Raw genomic sequence first — 24,919 nt, 5'->3', positions numbered from 1 at the left:
ACACTAAGTATATGGCTGGTAACAAAATAAATATATACAAGTGAATATATTTTTCTGAACATCAATAATAGCCAGTAAAAATATAAACAAAACAGTTTCTCTTATCAATAAACACCAATTAGAAAATGTAACATAACAAATTAGAAAACATAATAAGAGGCTATTCATAATAACAATAAAAATATAAAATACCTAGGAATAAAACTAACAAAAAATAAAAAGGACCTTTATAATTAAATCTTTAAAATAAGACCCCCCAAAAAATCAAGAGACATACCATGTTCTTCTATGGGAAGACTGAATAATGTAAAGATGTCACTTTTCCCCATTACAAATTTATAAATTTGATTTGATCCCAACCAAAATTCCAATGCGCTTTTATTTAAAAACTTTTTTTTTGCACCTTGACAAAATGATCTCAAGTTCATCTGGAATAATAAATGAATATTAATAGCCAAGAAAACTATGAAAAAAGAATGAGGGGGCATTTGTATGACCAGATAATAAAAATATATTATAAAACTGACAAAAACTAAAAGAAGGCAATACTGACACATGAGTATCAGACCAATCAGTGGACATTAAGAGAAAAAGCAGAAATCAAGCCCAAGTATATGTGAAAATTTAATAAGTAATTTAAATAAGATTTCAGATTAAAAGAGAGATTATAATTGAGGTGATGGCAAATAACAAACCATTCTGAAAAAATGTAACATTAGAAATCAGCATATAGTCATCATCTCTGAATGAATAAAATGAAAAAGGAAAAAAAGAAGAATGCCAACCTCATACTATACACTCCATATTCCCCTGGATTAAAGAGTTAAGTATTAAAAAAAATTAAAAATCTACGAGAAAATAATGCTCTGATACTATACTAAGAAAGTCTTGTAAAACATGTAAGTAAAGTTGGAAACCATAAAGGAAAGGAATAATAGATTTGTTTACATAAAAATGTAAACATGGCAAAAAATACTAAAAACAAAAGGAAGAGGCAAGTAATAACTGGGCAAATATATTACACGTATTACATCTTATATGACATAAGTTAAAGTTCTTTAAAATCAATAAGAAAAACACATCAATTTTTAAATGAACAAATAACATCGACAAGCAAATCACAAAAGAAGGAATAAATACATGGAGACAAAAAAATTCAACATCACTAATAATCGAGAAAGAGTAAAAAGAAAATTACCAAATGAAAGTTTAAAAACAATAGCACCTAATCCTGACTAGGATATAGAGTTAAAACATTTATTATTGAAAACTGCTTGGAAGATAAACGAATAAATACTTTTCTAAAGAGAAATTTGGCAAAACTATATCTAAAACCTTAAAAGTACACACCCCCTTACAGTAATTTAACCTCAGAAAATAATCAGGATTTTGTGAAATTTTTTAGAAAGCCATTTACCTCAGCATTGTTTATAGTAACTGCAGCAGTTGAGTTTATGGCGTGGCAAGGGCAGGCACAAGAATACCAGGGTCTTTTTGGTAAGAAGTGAGGGGCAACAGAATTGGACCTGAAAACTTGGTAGAAACTGAGGTAACTTGCGGGTCCCTCTGTCTTTTTCATGTGTCCCACATAATCAATTGATTGTGTTCGCTCTCCCCTCCTCTATTCTCCCATGAGTTGGTTTCTTCAACTTGTTCAACAATCCTGCTCCCTCTGTCTCTTGTACATAGCTGAAGCTCACCATAACCCTTCTAGCCCTCCTCCTACATCATGCTATCTCTCAAAGAATTCGTAGTTTCAGCGCTACTCTTAACTACCTTTCTTTACTTATATATTCCCCTCCAAAAAAGGAATTAGGCCTAGCTCCTCTCATCCGGGACCGCTGGTAGTAAGTCAGCAGCTAACTCTTGGCTAACACTGGATCAAAACAGCTGTGGCCAGGGTAGCAGGATGCATGGGCAGGACAAGCACTATGACATTTCTAGTACAAAGACACGGATGCATGCACACATACATGCATGCATACACACACACACACACACACACACACACACACACAATCCTGGAAATCCCAGTAATAGCAGCCTGGCTAATAAGTTACAGCACATTGATGGGGAGGGGGGGATATGCCCAGTATATTACAACATAGAAAACACAGGTTATAATATATGACCCCAATGAAGAAATTGGGATAATAGAATTATAGTTGTTTTTTTTTTAATGGATGCAGAAGTTTCTTTAATGAAATTGTGGAAATTATCCAATGAGATGCAGATAATGAACTCTAATCTAAGCAGATCCAGTGACCATGATGAAAACTGATCATTTCTGAAGTTAAAAAAAGCATTATATGAAACTAACACAGCATTGTAAATCAACTATACTGCAATAAAAATTTTTTTAAAAAAGAAAGCATTATATGGCTATAAATCATCAGGAGGTATAGTTGTTCTTATTTTTATTCTTGGTAGCTTTCTATTTTCCCAAATCTCTACAATAAACAGAGATTTCTTTTATACCCAGAAAAGAACCACTAGCTTTATATAATGATTTTTTTAATTTTTAAAATTTTACTTTGTTTTAGAAAACATTATGATTACCTTTCCAACGCCACATCGGGTGCCTTCATTCACCATGCCAGGATCGGGAACATCTGACCCAAGCTGGAAATCCACACCCCAACATTTGGTGCCTCTCCCAGGAGTCTGAATAATAGCAGGCACAATTCCAAATACAGGCATTTCTTGTACATTCTCACATTGAAGCTTTCCACACAAAGCATTCCTGGAAAGATAAATAATGCAAACTACAATGCATCCAGTGTAGATACAAAAGAAAAATTATATATTTTTTGTATATAGGCAGGGAGTTTATTGCTGTTTAGCTAAAGGGAATCTCAACAGAAAAAGTGTGTGAGAGAAACAGAGATCAAAGTAGCTCTCTTTAAATATAGCAGAGAAGAGGTAAGTGGATGCAAAGATGCAAATTAGTAGGGTACCAGGGGGTGTGGATGCTGACACGTAATAATCTCTCTTCACTACCTGCCTAGGGCTCAAAAAAGTCTAACTAATAAAGTTGTTTTTAAATGTGATATAATTTTATAAATGCTTTTACACAGAAAATAATAGAACTATACCAAAATTCAATTGTGTCTTCTTACAGAGTTATAGTAAAGAGAAACCTAGATTTTGTAATGTTAAATAAGTATGACAGGACTCCACCTTTCTTCACTTGGCTCACTCTTACTTAAAGACTCAATTCATTAACTCATTAATTCACTAATTCAATTCACTAATTCAGTAACAACGCTATGAAGACTTCCCTGACTACAATTCCTATTACAAGGCTGTGTAAGTTAAATGTCCTTCCTATAGCCTTTCAGGATACAATAAGTATCCCTAACATCAACTCTTATGATGCTGTATTGAAATTTCCTATTAAATTGATTGCCTTTGTCTTTTTTTTTTTTTTTTTTTGGCTGCGTTGGGTCTTCGTTGTTGCACGCAGGCTTTCTCTAGGTGTGGCGAGCGGGGGCTACTCTTCGTTGCAGTGCAAGGGCTTCTCACTGCGGTGGCTTCTCTTGTTGCGGAGCACGGGCTCTAGGCGCACGGCTTCAGTAGTTGTGGCACGCGGGCTCAGTAGTTGTGGCGCACGGGCTTAGTTGCTCTGCGGCATGTGGGATCTTCCCGGACCAGGGCTCAAACCCATGTCCCCTGCATTAGCAGGCGGATTCTTAACCACTGTGCCATGAGGGAAGTCCTAATTGATTGTCTTTTGATCCAAGCACCTACCCTATTCTTAAATCTCCCCTATGCTATCAATGCCAAGTCATTATAGGATATTGTTTTCCAATTCCTCTAATTCATCACCTCCTAAATATTCTCATACCAGCTATCATATCTTTTACTTCTTGAGTTAAAATCTTTCTCCCTATAACTTTTCCTCATTGGTCCCAGATCTTCAACATGAGACCACACAGATGATGTCTTTTCTTTCCTCCACATGGCAGCTTTTTAGGACAATTATCACATAGGTCCTAATTACTTACTTCACAGGACAATAGTCTACAATCATTTCTCATGCAACAAGGAAGCTCCCCTCTAAATATGTTCTAGTTTGTCCCACTCCCTCTTGAAGCACAGTGCTCGGAGTAAAATATGAAGTTTCAGTTACAGCCTGACAAGCAAAGAACAAGATGAACTGCCATTTCCTTTATTCTAGATACTGTACTTCTATGAAGCCCAGGATGACAGTAGCTCTTATGATAACTACATTACATTATTGACGTCCTTGAATTTATCCTCAGCTAACACCCCTATTTACTTTTTGCACATGCTGCTATTAAGCCTCCTCTTCCTTCCATCCTTCACTTAAGAGTTAGTTATTTTGTCCCATCTTTACATTTATTCTTATGTCACCATTTATTCACAAGGTAACCTGAGTAAAGTGCTTAAACTTTCTTAAGTTCAGTTTCTTCATCTGAAAAACAAGACCTAAATAATGATGCCTATCTCACATAATTAGTTGAAATTAGATATGAAAACCTCTAAAACAAAGCATAGAAGAAAGCAGATCTCAGTTAGCATCTACTGGAACCTACCAAAATTCATGCTGCTATGATATACTTAATGTCTCATGTATCGTCTTAGTGACATATTAAGAAGTAAAAGGAAAATACTCTTAACATATTAAAAGAAAACTGTCACAAATCATTAAAAGGATAGTCACTTCAACAGAAAAAAATTAGCAAAGATGCAAATAGGCAATTCACAAAATAAGAAATGCAAACAGGCTACAAAGCCAAGAGATGCTCATTGTTATAGTAATAAAAATTATATTGCAAGCACCAACAGAATAACTGCTTCAGGCAAGGATAATCAATGCACGCTTAAACCATGAGGTGAAACACTGGTGGGGAACTGGATATTTATATGGTACAAAATCATCACTCCACATATTACTTGATAGTTGCAGTGGGAAAGACCTAACTTTACAAGAGCAAGATCTGGTCATTGCCACTTAGTAACAGTAATAATAAGACAATCCAGAATTATGTGCCTCCTTGACATCATCTACCACTTACAAAGTAGTCAAATACTTACGAAGTATTCAAAATGTTTAACCTGAATCTAATTAAGACTTTAGATTTAACTTCTGATGTATAGAAAATTCAGGGAATAAAGACGCAAGTTAAGCAACGTTGAGAAGGAACTACCAAACAAATCCAGAACGTGGGCCACCCTAAAAGACCACTGGCCCAGTCATTTCCTCAGGTCACTGTCATTGAAAAGAAAAAAATAAATAAACTGAAGAAGAATATTTTAGATTAAAAGTGACTTAAGTGGGGCTTCCCTGGTGGCACAGTGGTTAAGAATCTGCCTGCCAACGCAGGGAACACAGGTTTGAGCCCTGGTCCAGGAAGATCCCACATGCCGCGGAGCAACTAAGTTGGTGCACCACAACTACTGAGCCTGCGCTCTAGAGCCCACGAGCCACAACTACTGAAGCCCGCGTGCCTAGAGCCCGTGCTCTGCAACAAGAGAAGCCACCGCAATGAGAAGCCTGCGCACCACAACGAAGAGTAGCCCCGGCTCACCGCAACTAGAGAAAGCCCGCTCGCAGCAACGAAGACCCAATGCAGCCAAAAATAAAAGTAATTATTATTTTTTTTTAAAGTGCCTTAAGTGACATGACAACTAAATGCAATGTGTGAACCTTGTTTGAGTCCTGATGTGGAAAAAAAAAAACAGCTATGAAAGACAATTTGAGGACATGGACAATTGGAGAAATGTGAATATTGACCAGGGATTACATTACATTAGGAAACTCTGAATTTTGTTAGGTATGATAACAGTATTGAGAACGGGCTTATATGTTGGAGATGAATACTCAAGAATTTAGGAGTGATGCATCATAATGCTGATAATTTACTTAAAAATGGTTCAGCAAAATCTAGACAAGGTAAATATGATAAAATATTAACAGTGTTTTAATCTAGGATATATGGGTGTTCATCATACTATTCTTTCTACTCCTCTGTGTATTTAAAACTTTTCATTTAAAAAGTTTAACAAACTATTGAATGTTAAGAATGGCTCAAGGGGGCTTCCCTGGTGGCGCAGTGGTTGAGAGTCCGCCTGCCGATGCAGGGGACGCAGGTTCGTGCCCCGGTCCGGGAGGATCCCACATGCCACAGAGCGGCTGCGCCCGGGAGCCATGGCCGCTGAGCCTGCGCGTCCGGAGCCTGTGCTGCGCAAAGGGAGAGGCCACAACAGTGAGAGGCCCGCGTACCGCAAAAAAAAAAAAAAAAAAAGAATGGCTCAAGGATGTATTTGTACAATACAACATGGGGAATATAGCCAATATTCTGTAATAAATGGAAATGGAAAGGAACCCTTAAAAATTGTATAAAAATATAAAAAATGTAAATAAATAGTTTAAAAGGACGACACCATCTTGTTCTGCAAGAGAGGACAGCTCTTTTGGTGAAATGGAACAAGACAATGTGCACAGCAGGGGGTGGGAGTCGGTGGGGAGTAGGAGTGTATATGTGCATAAGAAACCCTGGAGAGGCAGACAAAAAGCTCAAAGACACACCTGAAGAGCAGGGTGGGAAGAGGGAGAAAGAGAGTAAGAGTGGAAACCACATTTTCTCTATACCCCTTTAAACATTTTTGAAAAACAACAACAAGAAATTAAATAAGTATTTACAAATTCATTCAAAGCAAGAATGAAATATCTATTTGATGTAACAAATTGGAAAAGTATTTCTTAAGACAATACTCTGACATTGATGAGGGGGTAGTGGAAGTATAAATCAGTCAAACGTTTTGAAGGTCAATTTAGAAGCATCTATGAAGAGCCTTTAAAACTATGTTCCATTTTCTTTTGAGAAAAATCTACTAAAGAAACAATCGGAGACATAAATACTTAAATTGTATTTATCACAGCCTTGTTTAAAAAAACAAATTACTGGAAACAACATACATTTCTAACATAAGGAAATGGTTAAAAGAAGCTGGGTATATCCTATAAATGCCCTTAATAGAGTGGAAAGTAAATACATCAACTTATAAAACAGTATAAATCATACTATGCAATTTTGTTTATACACACAGATATGGGTCTCTGAGTACACATATGTGTATGTATATATGTGTATGATACATATTTATATGCTTATGAATACACATGAGAAGGAAATAACAATAAAACTTTAACAGAGTATCTCTGGATGACAGGACCATATGTGACCAGTTTCTTGAGACTTTTCTAGATTTTATGCATTTTCTATGATGGGGATGATTATAAAGAGTGTGATGATGATGATGGTGATAAGTCCTACAATGAACCGGTTACTCTTCTTAGTATTAACATCCACCAACTCATTCAGTCTTTAAAACAATACTTAGAAATAGGTACCATTATTATTTCCATTTTACAGAAGAGAAAAATGAAGTATGTAAGCGAAGTAACGTGTCCAAAGTCTCAGAGATCTTAAGTGGTTAAAGCAGTATTCAAACCCAGAGTCTAACTTCAAATGAGTATTCCTAATGACTATATTACATTATTCTTATATTACTATTATAAAATGCTTTTCAAATCAGCTACCCAGTAATTTAAGTTTTGTAAATGTAGGTGCTATATTTTCATCAAGATATTCATAAAAATATGGAAACGGGACCAGGCTAAAGACAAGGATAAGGCATATGTAGCAAGCCCCTTCCAGGTCTGCATCAATCCACTTATCCCAAGGTTTAGCTCAGCTCATTCAATTAGTCACACTAATTCCACCCATTAGATATATCATCTGTTCCTTCATTCGTTCAACAAACAGTTAATAGGCACTTACTATGACAATGTGCCAGGCACTATGTTAAACACAGAATGGACTTTACAGTGTAGTGACAAGGGTGGTAACCAGATGGTCACTTAAACAAATGAGATGTCTTATGAGACAAATACTACAAAAAAAAAATCTGAAGTATTAAATTTGGTAGTAATGAAAGGATCAGTTCTCCAGAAGACATAACAATCCTAAACGTGTATGCACCTAATAACATAAGCACTGAAGAACACACTTCAAAACACATACAGCAAAAATTTATAGAACTAAAAGGAGAAATAGACAACATCATAATCACAGCTGGGGATTTTAACACACCTGTCTCAGAAACTGAAGGGTAAACAGATAAACACACACACACCCAAAATATACAAGATTTGAACAAGACCATTAATTAACTTGACATTTATGGAATAATATATCCAACAACTGCAAGATACACTTTTCTTTTTAATTGAACATGGAACATTCACCAAAACAGACTATATGCTGGACACTAATTCACATCTCAATAAATTGAAAAGAACTGAAATCATAGAGAGTATGTTCTCAATGGAATTAAACTAGAAATCAAAAACAGATAACCAGAATATTCCCAAATATTTGGAAATTAGCAATACACTTTTAATAACACATGAGTCAAAGGAGAAATCACAGTATAACTTAGAAAATATTATGAACTGAACAATAAGGAAAATACAACACATCAAATTCAATGAAAGAGAAACATACAACTTTTTAACCAGTTCATCCCTCCTTCAACTTTCAAATTTCTACTTTTCTCATTTTGATTTAGCCTAATTATGTTAGCCAAGATGGGTCCAATTCCTCCAAGTGCAGGACAGAGCCCTCCTTGGTCTTTTCAAAACACCATAAAAAAATCTTAAAAATGCTGTGCCTATAACTGGTTTTGTATCTGACCTTCCCTTTATCTGGAAAATTACCTATTACACTACCTTTTGGATTGGACAAAAAGTTCATTCTGTCAGTGAATATGTTGTTCAATAAAGTTCTTTGTGAAAATTTAAAATGTGTCTTTTATTTGTACTTAAAACCGAACAAACTTTTTGGCCGACCCAATATCTTTTCTAAGGCAGTATCACTTTTAAGTGATTATTCTTGCTAAAGCAATGGTTTGGACATAAAACCTTCCCGTGCAATTTAAATATACTAAAAATTTATTAAGAATAATAGTTTGACTTCCCCAGAAAAAGAGTGCTATATAAATGCAAGAGAACTTATATCTACAACTAGTTTTGAGACTATACAAGGTAGTCAAAACAGTTATGTTCATACCCTCTTTTGAAATACTTTCTTGTTTTTCTAACTTCCTTCAACCTACTCTGTTTTATATATCAAGAAATGTATATTCTAAATATTCTGTGAAGTATACTTTATGTGGATAACTAATTTGTAAAGAATTAGAACAACATAATTTGGCTAATGTTAAAAAAAATAAAAGCACACAGCATTAAGAACATCTATAAGAGGGACATCTGACCCTGTTAAGGAAGTTGAGGAAGTCTTTCTCAGATAAGTTGTACTTAAAATGGCAGAGAGAGGAGAGCATGTCAGGCAGAAGGAACAGCACGTGCCAAGGCCCTGTGGCAGAGGACGACATGTAGACCAGTAGAGCTGAAGTATTTCACATTTAATGGCTCAGTAGAGAAAGATGAGCCTACAAATAAATACATTAAAGGAGCATCTGGAAACAGAAAAAAAAATACTAGAAGAATATTCTACACAAAAGCCAAGGAAAGGGGTTTCTTCAAGGAGAAAATGGTCAACATAGTTGAATGCTACTGAAAGGTCCAGAAGCATGAAGACCTAAAGATGTCTATTGGATTTTGGAACACGGAGGTCACGGTTGTTATTTCTTCTTAGTAAGCATTGTTTTACCTCAGTTGCTTAGCTTAATTGGCAGAGTAGGAGGTGAAGTGAGTAGAAGAGAAGCACAGTATTATAGAATAATTCCAACTATACAAAATGTTAGTGTGTGTATGTATAGTGCACAGAAACAACAAAAAAAAGGAAGACATACACTGAAATTACTGAATACATACAGAGAGATTATGGATAACTTTTGTTTATATTTTTGTAATAATATTAATTTTTTTACAATGTGCAAATGTTATAGAAACAAAAAAGCTTTTAATTTGTCACTTTCAAATTATATAGAGCCAGAAGAAAATGATAAAGTCCAGAATTAATTCTGCAGATACCTCTACGTATGGATTTAGCAGCATAATCTTTTAATGAAAGGAAGAGGGAGAAGAGTGTTTATTTGGGCTTCTTATTGTAGAACAGGATAAACAAAAGTAACATTCTAAAAATCATTATATTTTAGACAGGTAATGTCAAAAGGTATGAATAATTTTACCCTTCCTATTCAGAATCTCTCTGAAGTCATGTTTTACAAAACTGTTAAATTTGAAAAGTTAGATGTTTAAGGGGGAGAAAGTCGGCAGTCACAAGGAGCTGTAAAAGATGCTAAAGATGGCTGATCTTACAACCTTTCATATTCTTTTACACTCTTGCCTCCACTTACCCAGTGGCACACTTCTTGTATTCATTGCCAGAGAAACCACAATTGCCAAATCTGTCACCTTTGGAATTGACATCAATGAAACAATCCCTTGGAGCAGCCTTGGCTTCTGGAACAGCAAAAAAAATTTTTTTGTACACCTGAAACTAACACAACATTGTAAATCAACTATATCCCAATAAGATTAAAATTAAAAAAAAATATTTTTATGTTATGGCAATTTAATTCAGAAATAAAAGTATTCCCTACGACAGTCCATACGCCTGGATAAACTGCCTCAACACCTCTGAAAAGGTTTCAGGGCCTACATATAAAACATTTTGTTCCACATTTTATAATTGACAACAAAATGTGAAAATAAAGCTTAGATGGTACTTAAAAGTTAGCCTGGACTCAAGCACTCAAGTCCTCAAAGAAGTGTCATTAAACAAGATGAAATTATTAACCATGATGGGACTTCGCTGGTGGTGCAGTGGTTAAGAATCTGCCTGCCAATGCAGGGGACATGGGTTCAAGCCCTGGTCTGGGAAGATCCCACATGCTGCGGAGCAACTAAGCCCACGAGCCACAACTACTGAAGCCCAAGTGCCTAGAGCCCGTGCTCCACAACAAGAGAAGCCACCACAAGGAGAAGTCTGCACACGCAGTGAAGAGTAGCCCCCACTCGCTGCAACTAGAGAAAGCCCGCGTGCAGCAACAAAGACCCAACGCAGCCAGAAACAAATAAATAAATTTATATTAACCATGATGAAATTAAAAACCATGCACAGCATGGTAGCACTTTCAGCATATTAATTCTCACTGCTCTCAAACACAGGTCTACTGCACCCCTGGTTAGATCAGGCTGGGAGGGTTGGTGAAAACACTTCCAGGTATTATTTTTTTTAACTTACCATATATGGATGCTTAATTTAGGTATTAATTACATTGACAAATAGCCATGACAGCTAATAAAGTATCAATCCATTCTTGTTTTCTTATATTTTATATATGTACCACTTAATGTTTGATTTTTCCACTTAATTACATATTCCTAAAAATATTTTATTTGTAAATATTTTGAAGCCAAAATGGCAGTACATTCTATCTAATAATGGAAATTCATGTGTCTGTCTTACACACCTGATACTACGTTGTTCAGTTTACAAGAAAATGGATATGAGGTGAAAGGAGTTGGAAGAAAAAAGAAGTGGAGGATCAAGTAATCTGAAAATGGATGCAGAATACTTGCACAGGATAAACGTCACATGGCAGTAACTCTAGCAAAGCACATGCTCACCCTCACATTTATATCAGGAAAAAGTGACTAAATTAATAACAAGCCCCCCCCCCCCAATAATGTTGTTCCTTCGGTCGTCCTAGACTTTTTTGCAGGCCTCTACAAAGATAATATACTTGCTAAATAATAGCATTTGCTTCTCTAAAATGCCTATCTGTAAGTACTTTTTTGGTCTGCAGTAACCTGTCCATTCCTGCAAAATATATCAGAAGTTCACAGATCTCTACCACTGTGTCTCATGACCTAACATAAAGGACGTCCCATTTCATGCTTAGTCTTCTCTCCTCCGACCCTATCTAATCAAGGTTCCCATGACCCACCCCCTCCTTGGGTTTGATTAATTTGCTAGAGTGGCTCACAGAACTCAGAGAAACATTTTACTCACTAGATTACTGGTGTATTATCAAAGAATATAACTCAGGAACAACCAGATGGAAGAGATGCATACGCAAGATATAGAGAAAGGGGCTTGGAGGTTCCAGGCCCCGCCAAGTGTGACACTCCCTGCATCTCCACTTGTTCACCAAGCCAGAAGCTCTCCAAACCCTGTCCTTTGGGGTTTTCATGGAGGCTTCATTACATAGACATGATTGATTAAATCATTGGCCACTTGTGAGTACGGCAATCTCCAGTCACAGAGGTGGGGGAACTGAAAGTTCCAACCGCTAATCACAGGGTTAGTTCCCTGGCAACCAGCCCCACCCTTATGTCACTGAGGGACTTTCCAAAAGTCACTTCCTTGACATAACAAAAGACACTTTTACAGCTCTCATCACTTGGGAAATTCCAAGGGTTTTAGGAGCTCATGCCAGGAACTGGACAAAGACCAATTTTTTTTGGTTTGTTATAAATCACAACAGTCAACACTGCTCTACCTAAAATTATAATTAATCCACATTAAGAGGATGGAGAATGAAAAATGAGCATGAGTAGGATGAGAGTTGACAAGTGTTGAGAGAAGAGAAGGTAAGAAATTAAATTCTCATCCTCTGCAGTGAAAAATTAACAGTTAATACCTAGAATGGAAAAATCCAAAAGTAGCATTACCAAGAAATTATCTAAAGACCTGGAGCAAGTAAGTAACAAAGTAATCGGCTAGAAATCAGCAAGAAAAGGTAGAAATGGTTGCCTTAAGGGATGGGGCTATTATGGGGAGGCACACTTTACTTTTTCATAAAATCTTGTGAATGATTTGGCTCTTTAATCTACTGTATGTATAACTTTGATAAAAATGAAATATTTAAAAAGAGACACAATAAAAAATATATTAAATACTACTAGGAAAAGAATGGATTCCATTTATATAATAGAACACTCTAATGCTCTGTGATCTAAATATAGCAATACAGATGGATTGCAAAAACATTTTGAGTGAACAATGAAAACAGAAGACCCATCTGTATGTCCCCATACTATTTACATGAATTTATTAAAGCTAGAATACAATACTGTGTATATATATATGTATACACATAATGTTAATATACACAGGATAGAGAGGTGAGAAAGTATGATAAAAACAAAAATCACCAACTGAACTTGGACACATCAAATTAATGACCATGATTGCCTACAGAGAAGGAAAGAGGGGAACATGATAGGAGAGAGGAAACGGGAGAATTTCAATTTTAGCAATAACGTTTGCTTTCCATTTTTAACAAAAACTAAAACAAAAAAATAAAATCACAGCAATCAATATAAATAACATATCTTACTTGAGCCAAAGATGACTTGACACTGAGCATCATAATATTGGCACATGCCATTGTAACAATAGGCTCTGTTATTCTGGCAAGGGTATCCATTCTGAATAAAAACATCTGGCTGACAGAACTGAGAAGAACCGTTGCAATATTCTGGAACATCACATTCATTGGTTTTTCCTCGGCACAAAGTACCTCCTGGAAGGAACTAGGGTAATGGGATTGAAATTGAAAAGGAATATCAGGAAAATTCCCACAAATTAATCAAATTGGAAACCACAATATTTATATCTATAAAAAGTTCTAACAAAAACAAAAAATTAAACAACCCAATAGAAAAATGAACAAAGGCCCGTAATAGGCTATTCATAAAAGTCATGAAACATGGAAAATGAAAAAGCATAGCCTCATTGATAACCAAAAGAAATGCAAATTAAACTAAGATATAAAAGCACTTTACAACTATCAAACTAACCTGGATCATAACACTGGCTAGCAACCAATGTTAGTACGAGGAAACAAAAATAGTGCGGATGTAATCTATACTGTACACTGTACAGTAATCAGTGTATTGATTAGACTGGCAATTACAGACTGGCACATTTGTAGAAGGTATATAAAATGCATGTCAAAAATTTTCATATGCATACTCTGTCCCAACAATTCCACTTATAAGCAAATATTGGAAGCTATCTAAATGTCCATCATTGGTAGACCAGATAAAGAAATTATGGTACAGCCATACAAAGGAATACTAACTATATAACCTTGTAGAACTACATGAATGGAAGAAAATCCATGGTATCTTACTGAAAAAAGTACATAGTAAAAATATGTATACCCATGTTTACCCACTTTCACACAGACACACACCTACACGCACACTCATACTCACATTTACATAGGAAAAAGTGACTAACAACAAATTATCAAACAATGGCTACCTAAAGAGGGTAAAATGATAGAGGGTCTTTCAGTGTCTACTTTCTATTGTTGAATTTTTAATGAAAAACATGGATCACTCTTAAATCAGAAAAAAAAAATGTTTTTACTTAAGAAAAAAATTCTCTTTAGACCATTTGTCATAAAAGAACATGACAAAAAACTGCAAACAAGTGTCATAAAACTGTTCATGTAATCATGTAATAAAAATAGTGCTCTCTTACAGATCAGAGAAAACCAATTTTGATATATGCATATTTTTCCTTTTTCTATTTTTTCCAAATACAGAGGAATTCCCTACCCAACAGTCTTGACAACAGTCGCCATATGCACATTCAGCAGATGATTTAAGTTTACAAGTACTTCCTTCACAACAAGGGTCCAATTCACATTCCTGTGAAGAGAAAATGACTGTCAATAAAGAAATAAATTATTGTCATCAATATTCATTAATAAAATTCTCATCTTAGACCTATGCTTCCTTCTAACCTGACTGTAACAGTTACTCTCTGGAAACAGTCCCTTACTATCCTTCTGGATTTATCAGTGACTCTTTAGCTATTATCTAGGTCTCAACGTATTTCAAAGGACTGAAATCACAGAGAGTATGTGTCTTAGTCTGCTGGGATTGTCAGAACAAGGTACCATAGACTAATGACTTAAACAAAAGAAATTTATTACGTCAGCTCTGAAGGCTAGAGGGCCAAGATCAAAATTCCAACCAATTCAGTTTCTGGCGCAGACTCTCTTCCTTGGCTTGCAGACAGCTGCCTTCTTGCTGTGTGCTCACATGGCCTTTCTTCAGTGCATGTGTTCAGAGAGAAAGCAAGCAAACTCTCCAGTGTCTCTTTTTTATAAGGACTCTAATCCTATCAGATCAAGGCCCACCCTTATGACCTCATTTAACCTTAATTACTTTCCTAGAGATCCCTTCTCCAAATACAGACATACTTGGGGGTTAGGGCTTCAACATATGAATTTGGGGGACACAAACATTCAGTTTATAACAGTGTGTTTAATGATCACAGGAAATTAAGCATCCATAAATGCACTTCTCTTCATGCTCAAGGTCTGACTTCTCTGTTGGGTGAATTTCCACCCATGTGGACATTCTTTTTATCTTGCTTGGCTTCTCTCACCCCACTTTGGCCCACCATGGCTCCCTACCCCTGCTCCGAACCTTCCACCCAGTGACATCTACTCTCCTATGTTCCAACTAATGTCTTCAGGTATGAATTGTTTGAGAAGGGAAGGAGAAAGGAGAGGGGGAAAGAAGAAGACAGGAGAAAGGAGGAGGAGGAGAGAAGGGGGCAGGGGCTATAAGCTTTAATTTTTGAAGAATATTTATTTTCCTATGTTGCAGAATTCTAGGCTGACGGTTTCTTCCTTTCAGAACCATAAATCTGCTGTTCTACTGTCTTCTGCTCCCAAAATCAGCTGCCATGTATACATTTGTTCCCCATTTTCTTTTGACTTCTTGCATTATTTTCTGCTTATCTCAGCACTTTGATTACAATGTGCCTACAATCGTTCTTAGTAATGATTCTGATTTGGCTTTACTTAGTGTTTTAGAATTGTAACTTAACATTTTCTGTTAAATATGGGAAATTTTCAGCCATTATTTCTTTGAATACTTTTCCCATCTCGTTCTCACTCTCCTCTTAGGATTTCACTTATAATTACATTAGGCTCTTTGATATTGCCTACATGTCCCTGATGCTCTGTTCATTTTTCTTTAATCTTTCTTCTTTTTTCTTTAGATTGGATTATTTCTTTTGTTCTACTTCATGTTCATTGACTCTTTTTATGCCATCTTAATCTGCTATTAATTCTACCCAGTGAATCTTTCATTTATTAGACTTTTTAGTTCTATAATTTCCATTTGGTTCTTTATTATACATTTCTCTGCTGAGATTCTTCGTATGTTTACTCATGAAGACCATATTTTTCTTTAATTCTCTGATGATAAAGAGTGGACTATAATTCATGGCAGCTTTATTCATAATAGGAAAATGTTAGAAATAACCTAGATATCCTTTAATGGGTGAATGGTTAAACAAACTTCAGATAGGCCCTTTGAGCTGGTGGAAATACCACCCTAAACATTATTCCAAATCTCTGAAGTAATATCCATAAAATGGACTGTTACTCACTAATAAAAAATTAAAAAAATATTAACACACGCAACAACCTAGACTGACCTCAAAGGCATTACGCTTAGTGAAAAAAAGTCAGTCTCAAAAGGTTATATGTTGTATGATTCCATTTATTATTATTATTTTTAAAGATTTATTTATTTATTTTTGGCTGTGTCGGGTCTTAGTTGCAGCATGTGGGATCTTCATTGAGGCGTGTGGGATCTTTTGTTGCGGCGTGCAGGCTCTTCATTGCAGCTCTCGAGCTTCTCTCTAGTTGTGGCATGTGGGTTTTCTCTTCTCTAGTTGTGGCTCCAGCAACTTGGGCTCTGTAGTTTGCAGCATGCGGGCTCTCTAGTTGAGGCGCGTGAGCTTGTTTGAGGCGCGTGAGCTCATTGTTTGTGGCGCGCGGACTTAGTTGCCCCAAGGCATGTGGGATCTTAGTTCCCTGACCAGGGATCGAACCTGCGTCCCCTGCATTGTAAGGTGGATTCTTTACCACTGGACCACCAGGGAAGTCCCTCCATTTATTATTATTTCTTTTAAGTCTTTATTGAATTTGTTACAACATTGCTTCTGTTTTATGCTTTGGTTTTTTGGCCCGAGGCATGTGGAATCTTAACTCCCTGACCAGGGATTGAACCCACACCCCCTTCAATGGCAGGCAAAGTCCTAACCACTGGACCACCAGGGAAGTCCCTCTATTTATTATTGAAATGGCAAACATTATTGAAATGGCAAAACCACAGATGGAAGCCAGGGGCAGGGATAAGGGCTGGAGTCAGGATGGGTGTGATTACAACAAGGTAGCAGGAGGGTGTTCTTTTGTGGTGATGGAACAGTTCTGTATTTTAATTGAGGTGGTGGTTACATAAATCTATATATGGAATAAAACTGCATAAAAGTTCACACACACACACACACCAATGCAGGTTAAAATGGTAAAAGCTGAATAAAGTCTGTAATCTAGTTAACATACCAATGTCAGTGTCCTGGTTTTTATACTGCACTATAACTATATAATTTGTCACCCTTTGGGGGAAACTGAGCAAAAAATACATAGGACTCTTTGGACTGTTTTTCCAATGGTCTGTCAGTTTATAATAATTTCATAATAAAAATTTGAAAATTTGAAAAATGATCTATACCTTGCACCATACAAAATATTAAGTCAAAATGTATCATAAACCTAAATGTAAAACCTAAAACAATGGACTCCCCTGGTGGCACAGTGGTTAAGAGTCCACCTGCCAATGCAGGGGACAGAGGTTCGAGCCCTGGTCCGGGAAGATCCCACATGCCGTGGAGCAACTAAGCCCATGCGCCACAACTACTGAGCCTGTGCTCTAGAGCCCGTGAGCCACAACTACTGAGCCCACGTGCCACAACTAGCAAAGCCCGCGCGCCTGGAGCCTGTGCTCCGCAACAAGAGAAGACACTGCAATGAGAAGACTGTGCACCGCAACGAAGAGTAGCCCCCCCTCGCCACAACTAGAGAAAGCCTGTGTGCAGCAACAAAGACCTAATGCAACCAAAAATAAATAAATAAAATCGAAATAAATTTATTTTTTAAGAAAACCTAAAATGATAAAGCTTCTAGGAGAAAATATTTGAAATCTTGGACTAGGCAAAGATTTCTTAGATGTAACACCAAAAGCACAAAAACATATGTTTCACATAGGCAAACAGGTATCAAAACCTAACTTGTATGTGTTAAATGGGTGCAGTTCATTGTTGACAAGTGTTTATAATTGCCTGTTTCTTACCCTTTGCTTTGTCTTGACCAAACTTTAGTGAGCCTTCTCTCTTTCCTATATAGGCCCTTGAACTCTGTTTGTCTCCACAAAAAAAAAGGGAACAAGTATCCCCACCCCTTCCCAGCTTCTCCTGGCAATCAGCTGACCAAAAGACAACTTCCCATCAGACCTCACTGGCTTTTCTCCCCTGCTTATCCAGCTTCCCCATAAAAGATTCTGCTTATCTCTGTTTGCTCCCACATTTACCCTATAAAAGAAAAACGTTTTTGTTTGATTTTGAGACGCTTCCAGATGTCTGAGGTCAGTGTGTTCTCCCTACTACAATAGTCTTTCTTCTGGATAAAGCCTTTTCTTATCTAAGTCTGAATTTGGGGTGGGTTTTTTTTGACACTGTATTCAATTATACTTCAATACAGCTGTTAATTTTTTTTCACAACTACTGTGCAAGACAGACAGATGGCTTCATAAAAGAAAAGAGAATCCGGAAATAGACTATGTATACAGGAATTTTGTTTATGGTGAAAGTACCATTTTAAATGGTTTTGCAACAACTGACAATTAATGGGTAAAAGTTAATTCTCTAGCTCACTCCACATGACCCCCCCACACCAATTATAGAGCTAATACAAAAAACCGTAATTACAAAAATGCTAGAAAAAATTATAGAGGGGCTATATGATGATAATCTTGAAACACGAGTAAAACTTGTACCTTGCTCAGTTAACAAAACTATGGGGGACACTAAATGCCATGACATATTGTTGGTAAAAGTGCAACCTGACACAGCCTTTTTGTAGGAAATTTGGTAGTCTCTAATAAAATTAAAAACATGCATACTTTGCAATTCAATAATTCTACCTTTATGTAATTATCTTAGAGAAATACTTGTATATGTATGTATGCACACACACACACACACACACACACGGAGCATATACAAGGATGCACTGTTTGCAACAGAAAAATACTAACTACAGTGAGTAAATGTCCTTTAATGAGAGTATGGTGAAATAAATCACAGTATATCCTTATACTGAAATACTAATCAGCAGATTAAAGGATTATGTGTAAATAACATAATGACGCGGAAAAATCTGTAGGATATATTAATAGAAAAAACACCTCTGCGTGCAATGTATTAAGTTGGCTTTCATTTATGTAAGAAAATAAAATCCTAAAACAAACCCAACTATGGTACAAATGTTCATACTGTATACAGGTATATAAATGCATAGAATAAAATCTATAAAGAGACACACTGAACTTATAAGAATGATTACCACTGCAGAAGGGAGTGAAAAAATGTATGGGAGAAATAAAGGGAAATTTTGCTTGTGCTTGCTATTTGAAACTTTTATACCAAGAAAAACACCTGTGATATTTGGGGGGAAGAGGTACTTTTTTCAAGAGTAATTTGTAGTGCAAAAGCTCGAGAAGCAAATATAGACTATTTCAATTAGTTCGATAATGAAGTAAATAGTCAGGAGAAATCAAAACATATATAATATTTTAGGAGAATGCCTGGAAAGAAGAGCTTGGTCATCCTAACAGTATAACATTAATTTAGAGACTAAACATAACCTCATTAGGCTTTATTTTCCTCACTTGAAAATGAGAATATAAAGAAATATCAACCTCCTAGAGTTAGTGTGAGGATCATACCATGGAAAACATTTAGCAGAGGCTGCTGACATGCAGCAATAGTGCAATGAAGGCCCATGACAATTTCGTCATAAAATACATACTGCCTGGCAATTCCCTAGTGGTCCAGTGGTTAGGACTCTGTGCTCTCACTGCCGAGGGCCCAGGTTAGACCCCTGGTTGGGAAACTAAGATCTCACAAGCCAAGTGGCGCGCCCCTCCCCCGCAGAAATCAAAACCAAAAAAACGTACTGCCTTTCTAGAATGTAAAGCCTTCTGGCAAAAGCCAGGGATGTGTGGTCAGGTAAGGGAGAAGAAGCAGCACTTGTGGAAAAGATTGAGAATATAGTAAAGTTTACATACAATTGAACCAATTTCTTCAAAATTTAAATTTTTTTAATTTTTGAAATTTAATTAAAACTTTTTTTCCTCCTAAGCCTTGTCTAGGTAGTCTTAAGTAGGCCATTTTGAGAGGAGAATGGCTAAGATATAGAAGAAGAAGAATAAAGACGGGCACAGACTTATGGCAGTAAGTGTGGGTAACAGGTGTGAGAAAGCCAGAGAGCGGTAGGTGAACTGAAGCTTACTAAAGGGAGAATGTTAATTTGAGTTGCAAGAACTTTGTTAATGAAGAACTCTGGACAATGGGCCAGCTTCAATTTATTATTAAAATGAGGTCAACTGAATAAATGTTTCTGCAATGGCAGTGCCAGAATAGTAAAAGCTTCTAAGTAAAGAGCCAAGAGAAAAACTGATTCGTTCTTTAAAATAAATAAATGACTCAGTAACCATAACAGAAATGGTAGAAGGTACCAAAAAACAGAAGAATAAACATGGTGCTTTCCTGGACACCAAAACAGATGACACCATTGGTTATGTTCTAGGAAGGAGGGGATGATCAATCCCAGGAACATTATGCCCACAAGCAAAATACCACTCCTCATTTTGCCACTATATTTTACTTTAGCTCCTATGCTAGAGTTGCCCAAAGCGAGCTATTTTATTCTTTTGCAAATCCCAAGGTAACTTCGCAAAGCAAACATCACACATTAAACTGACCTTTGGAGTACCGCAGTCACACTCTTCCCCAGGGTCCACCAATTTATTACCACAGAAAGGAGCGCTGTAAGCTTCGTCAGGCTTTGGAATATTAAGAAGGCAGTTTCCACCTTTATTTAAAGTTAACTTCTCAAAGTCTTCTGCACTGCAGGTGCTGAAGTTTCTGGAACCTCTGTAATAAACATGAAGAAAAAGATCTTAAGTCATAGCAATTACTCATTTTGAAAATCTTAAGTCATGTCTTCAACCATCAAGAAGTGAACATTTAAAATGGCAGAGGGGGCTTCCCTGGTGGCGCAGTGGTTGGGAGTCCGCCTGCTGATGCAGGGGACACGGGTTCGTGCCCCGGTCCGGGAAGACCCCACATGCCGCGGAGCGGCTAGGCCCGTGAGCCATGGCCGCTGAGCCTGTGCGTCCGGAGCCTGTGCTCCGCAATGGGAGAGGCCACAACAGTGAGAGGCCCGCATAACAATAAATAAATAAATAAATAAAATAAAATAAAATAAAATGGCAGAGGAAGTTCCCTGGCTGTCCAGTGGTTAAGACTCCACGCTTTCCCTACCAAGGGTCCAGGTTCAGTCTCTGGTTGGGGAACAAAGATCCTGCAAACCGCGAGACATGGCGGGGAAAAAAAAACGGCAGGGGTTTCCCTGGTGGCACAGTGGTTGAGAGTCTGGCTGCCGATGCAGGGGACACGGGTTCGTGCCCCCGTCTGGGAAGATCCCACATGCCGCGGAGCGGCTGGGCCTGTGAGCCATGGCCACTGAGCCTGCGTGTCCGGAGCCTGTGCTCCGCAACGGGAGAGGCCACAACAGTGAGAGGCCCGCGTACCACACACAAAAAAATAAAATAAAATAAAATAAAATGGCAAAAAATAAAATGGCAGAAGATACAGAAAATATTCACAGAATCATAAATCTCAGCATCAGAAGAGACCTCAAAAATTATCTAGTCCTCTCTAGAATTAAGTTTTATTTGTCTTCCATAGTAAAGGTTCTCCAAATATGTGAAGCGAGCTCTGTTTCCCCAACCTCTTTTCACTCTGTTGAAATTACGTTCCTGCGCTCCCCTCACTAACACTTACGAGGAGCTATGTGACAATAACGTGAATCCAGCGATGATGCACACACTGTAGCTACCAAGGAGCAGCCTGCACAGGGCAGAATTTCAGCTACAGTCTGAGGTTCAAATGCCTCTGATGGTAATTTCTAAGAACTGTAGTTAATACTCCGAAGGCTAGATGGGCTTCTAGAAACGGTCCAACTTGAACTGTCTATGTGGTATTTATACGAACACAATTTTGATGTGTTTCTATGTGTTGCTGGGTTGTTTTTAGTTATTGTTTTACTCTTTAACTCAATAAGATAGTCCCACTGGCTAGGTTCACTTTTGAAGACTAGTGGGAGACACACTCATCTATAAAACAAGAACCTTTGAGAAATCCAAGTCACATTAAAATTTTATTGGGGGCGTTTGGTGCCCTGAAAGAATCTTTTTCATCAGTTTGAGCAATGGTACCAAAAGTAACAGTGGGAATGAGAACCATGTTACGTTACAGTGATTGAGAAAGCATTCCTATTGATTCCGTGTCTTCTGTACATCCAAGGAATCTAAGAAACAGATCCTTTCTGGGAGACTTTGTCCCCTGGGTAAACTCTTCTTTGCTAACCGGCCCAGAGTCTCCCAGGAAGTAGACAATCCTGGCTCCTGGCTCTTCGGACTGGAAAGCAGTCACACAGAAAGTAAAGACCTAGCACAAGATTTCCGACAATGACAAAAACACTCGTTTTCCACATTCTTCTTTTTCTTGCTACTCTCTGCTTAGGAATATTGTAAGGAGGAGTCCTTTTGTACAACACTGTTCCTTCAACAAATATTTGTGGAACATCTATCATGTACAAGGCACTCTTCTTCGTGCAGGGGAGAAAACAGTAAACAAGGCAGACAAAAATCCCTGCCCCTGTGAAGGCAACATTCTACTGAGTGAAACAGACTATAAACATAATGAAGAAATAAATTCAATAGTACATTAGAAGACAAGTCACGTTGGGGAAAAAGATGAGGAGGTGAAGAGGACGACCTCTGCAGGGGGAGGAGCGACTACAGTTTTTCAAAGAGCTGTCAGGACAGGCACTTCAAATACTGAGACAACTGAATCAAAACTGGATTTCTAGGGGAAGAACATTACCGGCAGAAGAAACAGTAAGTGCAAAAGCCTGAAGGGAGAGGCCTGCCTGTTCAAGGAACAGATAAGGAAGCCAGCGTGGCTGGAGTGGAGTGAGACAGTGAGGGATACAGACAGCAAGGTGTGAAGAGGCCATTGCAAGAATCTGACTTTTTATGATGAGTGAAATAAGGAGCGGAATGACACAATGGAAAGCGTGAAGCAGGAATGATGTGATCTGATTTACGTTTTAATAAAATCACCATGTTTGCTATGTTAAGCAGGAAGAAGTCCACTCAACAGATGATGACGGACCAACTGGCAGTGGTGAAAGCAGTAAGAAGGGTTTGGATTATTTATATGGTTTAAAGAAATAGGCATTAAGGCAAAGAATGTGAGAAAAGAGAAGTCAAGGGTGACTGAGATTTTTGTCCTGAGCTACTAGAAGGAAGGCGCTATCATTAACTATCACGGGAAGATGGGGGCAGAGCAGGTTTTAGGAAGGACAACAAGAGATTGAGTCTAAGGACCTCAAGTAGAAATGTCAAACTAGAGCATGTGATAATTATCTGATAAACAAGGAGACTTCAATTTAAACAATTGTTTTTTTATTTCCTATTATTGTTCTTTATATGGCTAGTACATTGCCTACCACACAGTACATATTCAATAATGTTTTCTGTAAGAATATATTAATCAGCTGATAGTCACAGGAGTTGTACAAACATATGTGTATATTTCCTACACTTGAGCTCCTAATTTTAATCTACAAAGTTCACCACTTCTGAACAGATTATTTTTGAAATAAGCTTGTTATACAGTCCTTGGAACACATTTTCTCATAGAAACAATGTTTTATATGTGTGATCCTAAAGCAATCTACAAAAAAAAAAAAATCTGTTTCACCCACAATGAAGTTGACTATCATACTGAAAAGGATAACAAAATCATAACCGCTTCTTCTGCTGTTTAGTATGTGGAGATAATAACAAACATCCCCACGTTGACCTTCACTAACACTGTGGATAATAAAATGAAGATATTCTCTCCCTAGTCATCCTTGGATGTCACCTACAGTAATAAGAAGGATGATCTTTCTCCTGACACTCGGCTTGAATAATAGCAACTAAAATACCCCTACTCTCTATCACTTCTGGGAACTAAGATATGAATCTAAAGCATCTCCGAATCTCTTCTGTCACATCTAGGTGAGTTTTATAAAACTGATTCAAAAGGAGATACATGGGACTAACAGTGATGGAAATGGTCCACCAGGATATGACCAAAAAAACCCAACTATCATTTAAAACATTCTCTCTATGACTAACCTGGAAATAACCAAAACACACTTCCACCACTACCATCCTAACCCCACAGCCTAGGAACAGGAAGTCCTAAGAAAGAACTCTAAGTGATGGCACTTAATCAGATCAATTTTTTTAAAAAAGAGCACTCTTTTAAAAGCCTCCGATTATGGAGGCTTTCTGATGTAGGTGGCATTGAGGGACAGAGTTAAGAAAGCCATTTCTCTAGAAAGGTACCTCCCAGGAAAAGCACCCCTCACACGCCCAGGAATCCAAGAGCAGTGTGTGAGGGGAATACTACCAGGTCCCTCAAATATCTTAAATAATGATAAAAAATTATATTACAAAGTTAATTATCCACTTTTTAAACAGAACTGGATCCAACTGATTATCTGTAAAAACACTAGCATCTATATCACTTGCATCTAAAAAAAAAGCCTAACTTATAACAGTCAACTAATGTTCATGAAATAGCATATGAAGTAGTAGGTGGGAAATCTGTCCTCAAAAAGAAGATTTAATATGCCAAAGATAACATAATCCTACTTCTCAAATTATTTCTTACCAAAACTTGTTCAAATATAA

The 24,919-nt window shown here is 37.1% G+C and overlaps 1 protein-coding gene across 2 annotated transcripts in view; it reads right to left on the bottom strand.

Moving 5' to 3' along the window:
- The window catches only part of ADAM9 (ADAM metallopeptidase domain 9), a 102,854-nt gene that overhangs the window by 29,453 nt on the left and 48,482 nt on the right, over window positions 1–24,919 (bottom strand). For both annotated transcript variants that reach the window (XM_019921515.3, XM_019921514.3), the window contains 5 exons: window positions 20,867–21,038; window positions 14,576–14,668; window positions 13,345–13,540; window positions 10,354–10,459; window positions 2,560–2,743 (listed from right to left, as the gene is read on the bottom strand). In XM_019921515.3, coding sequence (XP_019777074.1) covers window positions 2,560–2,743; window positions 10,354–10,459; window positions 13,345–13,540; window positions 14,576–14,668; window positions 20,867–21,038 — 751 coding nt within the window. The remainder of the gene's footprint in view (window positions 1–2,559; window positions 2,744–10,353; window positions 10,460–13,344; window positions 13,541–14,575; window positions 14,669–20,866; window positions 21,039–24,919) is intronic.

This window comes from Tursiops truncatus, chromosome 21, assembly GCF_011762595.2.
Source record: "Tursiops truncatus isolate mTurTru1 chromosome 21, mTurTru1.mat.Y, whole genome shotgun sequence".
NCBI lineage: Eukaryota > Metazoa > Chordata > Mammalia > Artiodactyla > Delphinidae > Tursiops > Tursiops truncatus.
This window is presented reverse-complemented; position numbering and strand designations above follow the sequence as displayed.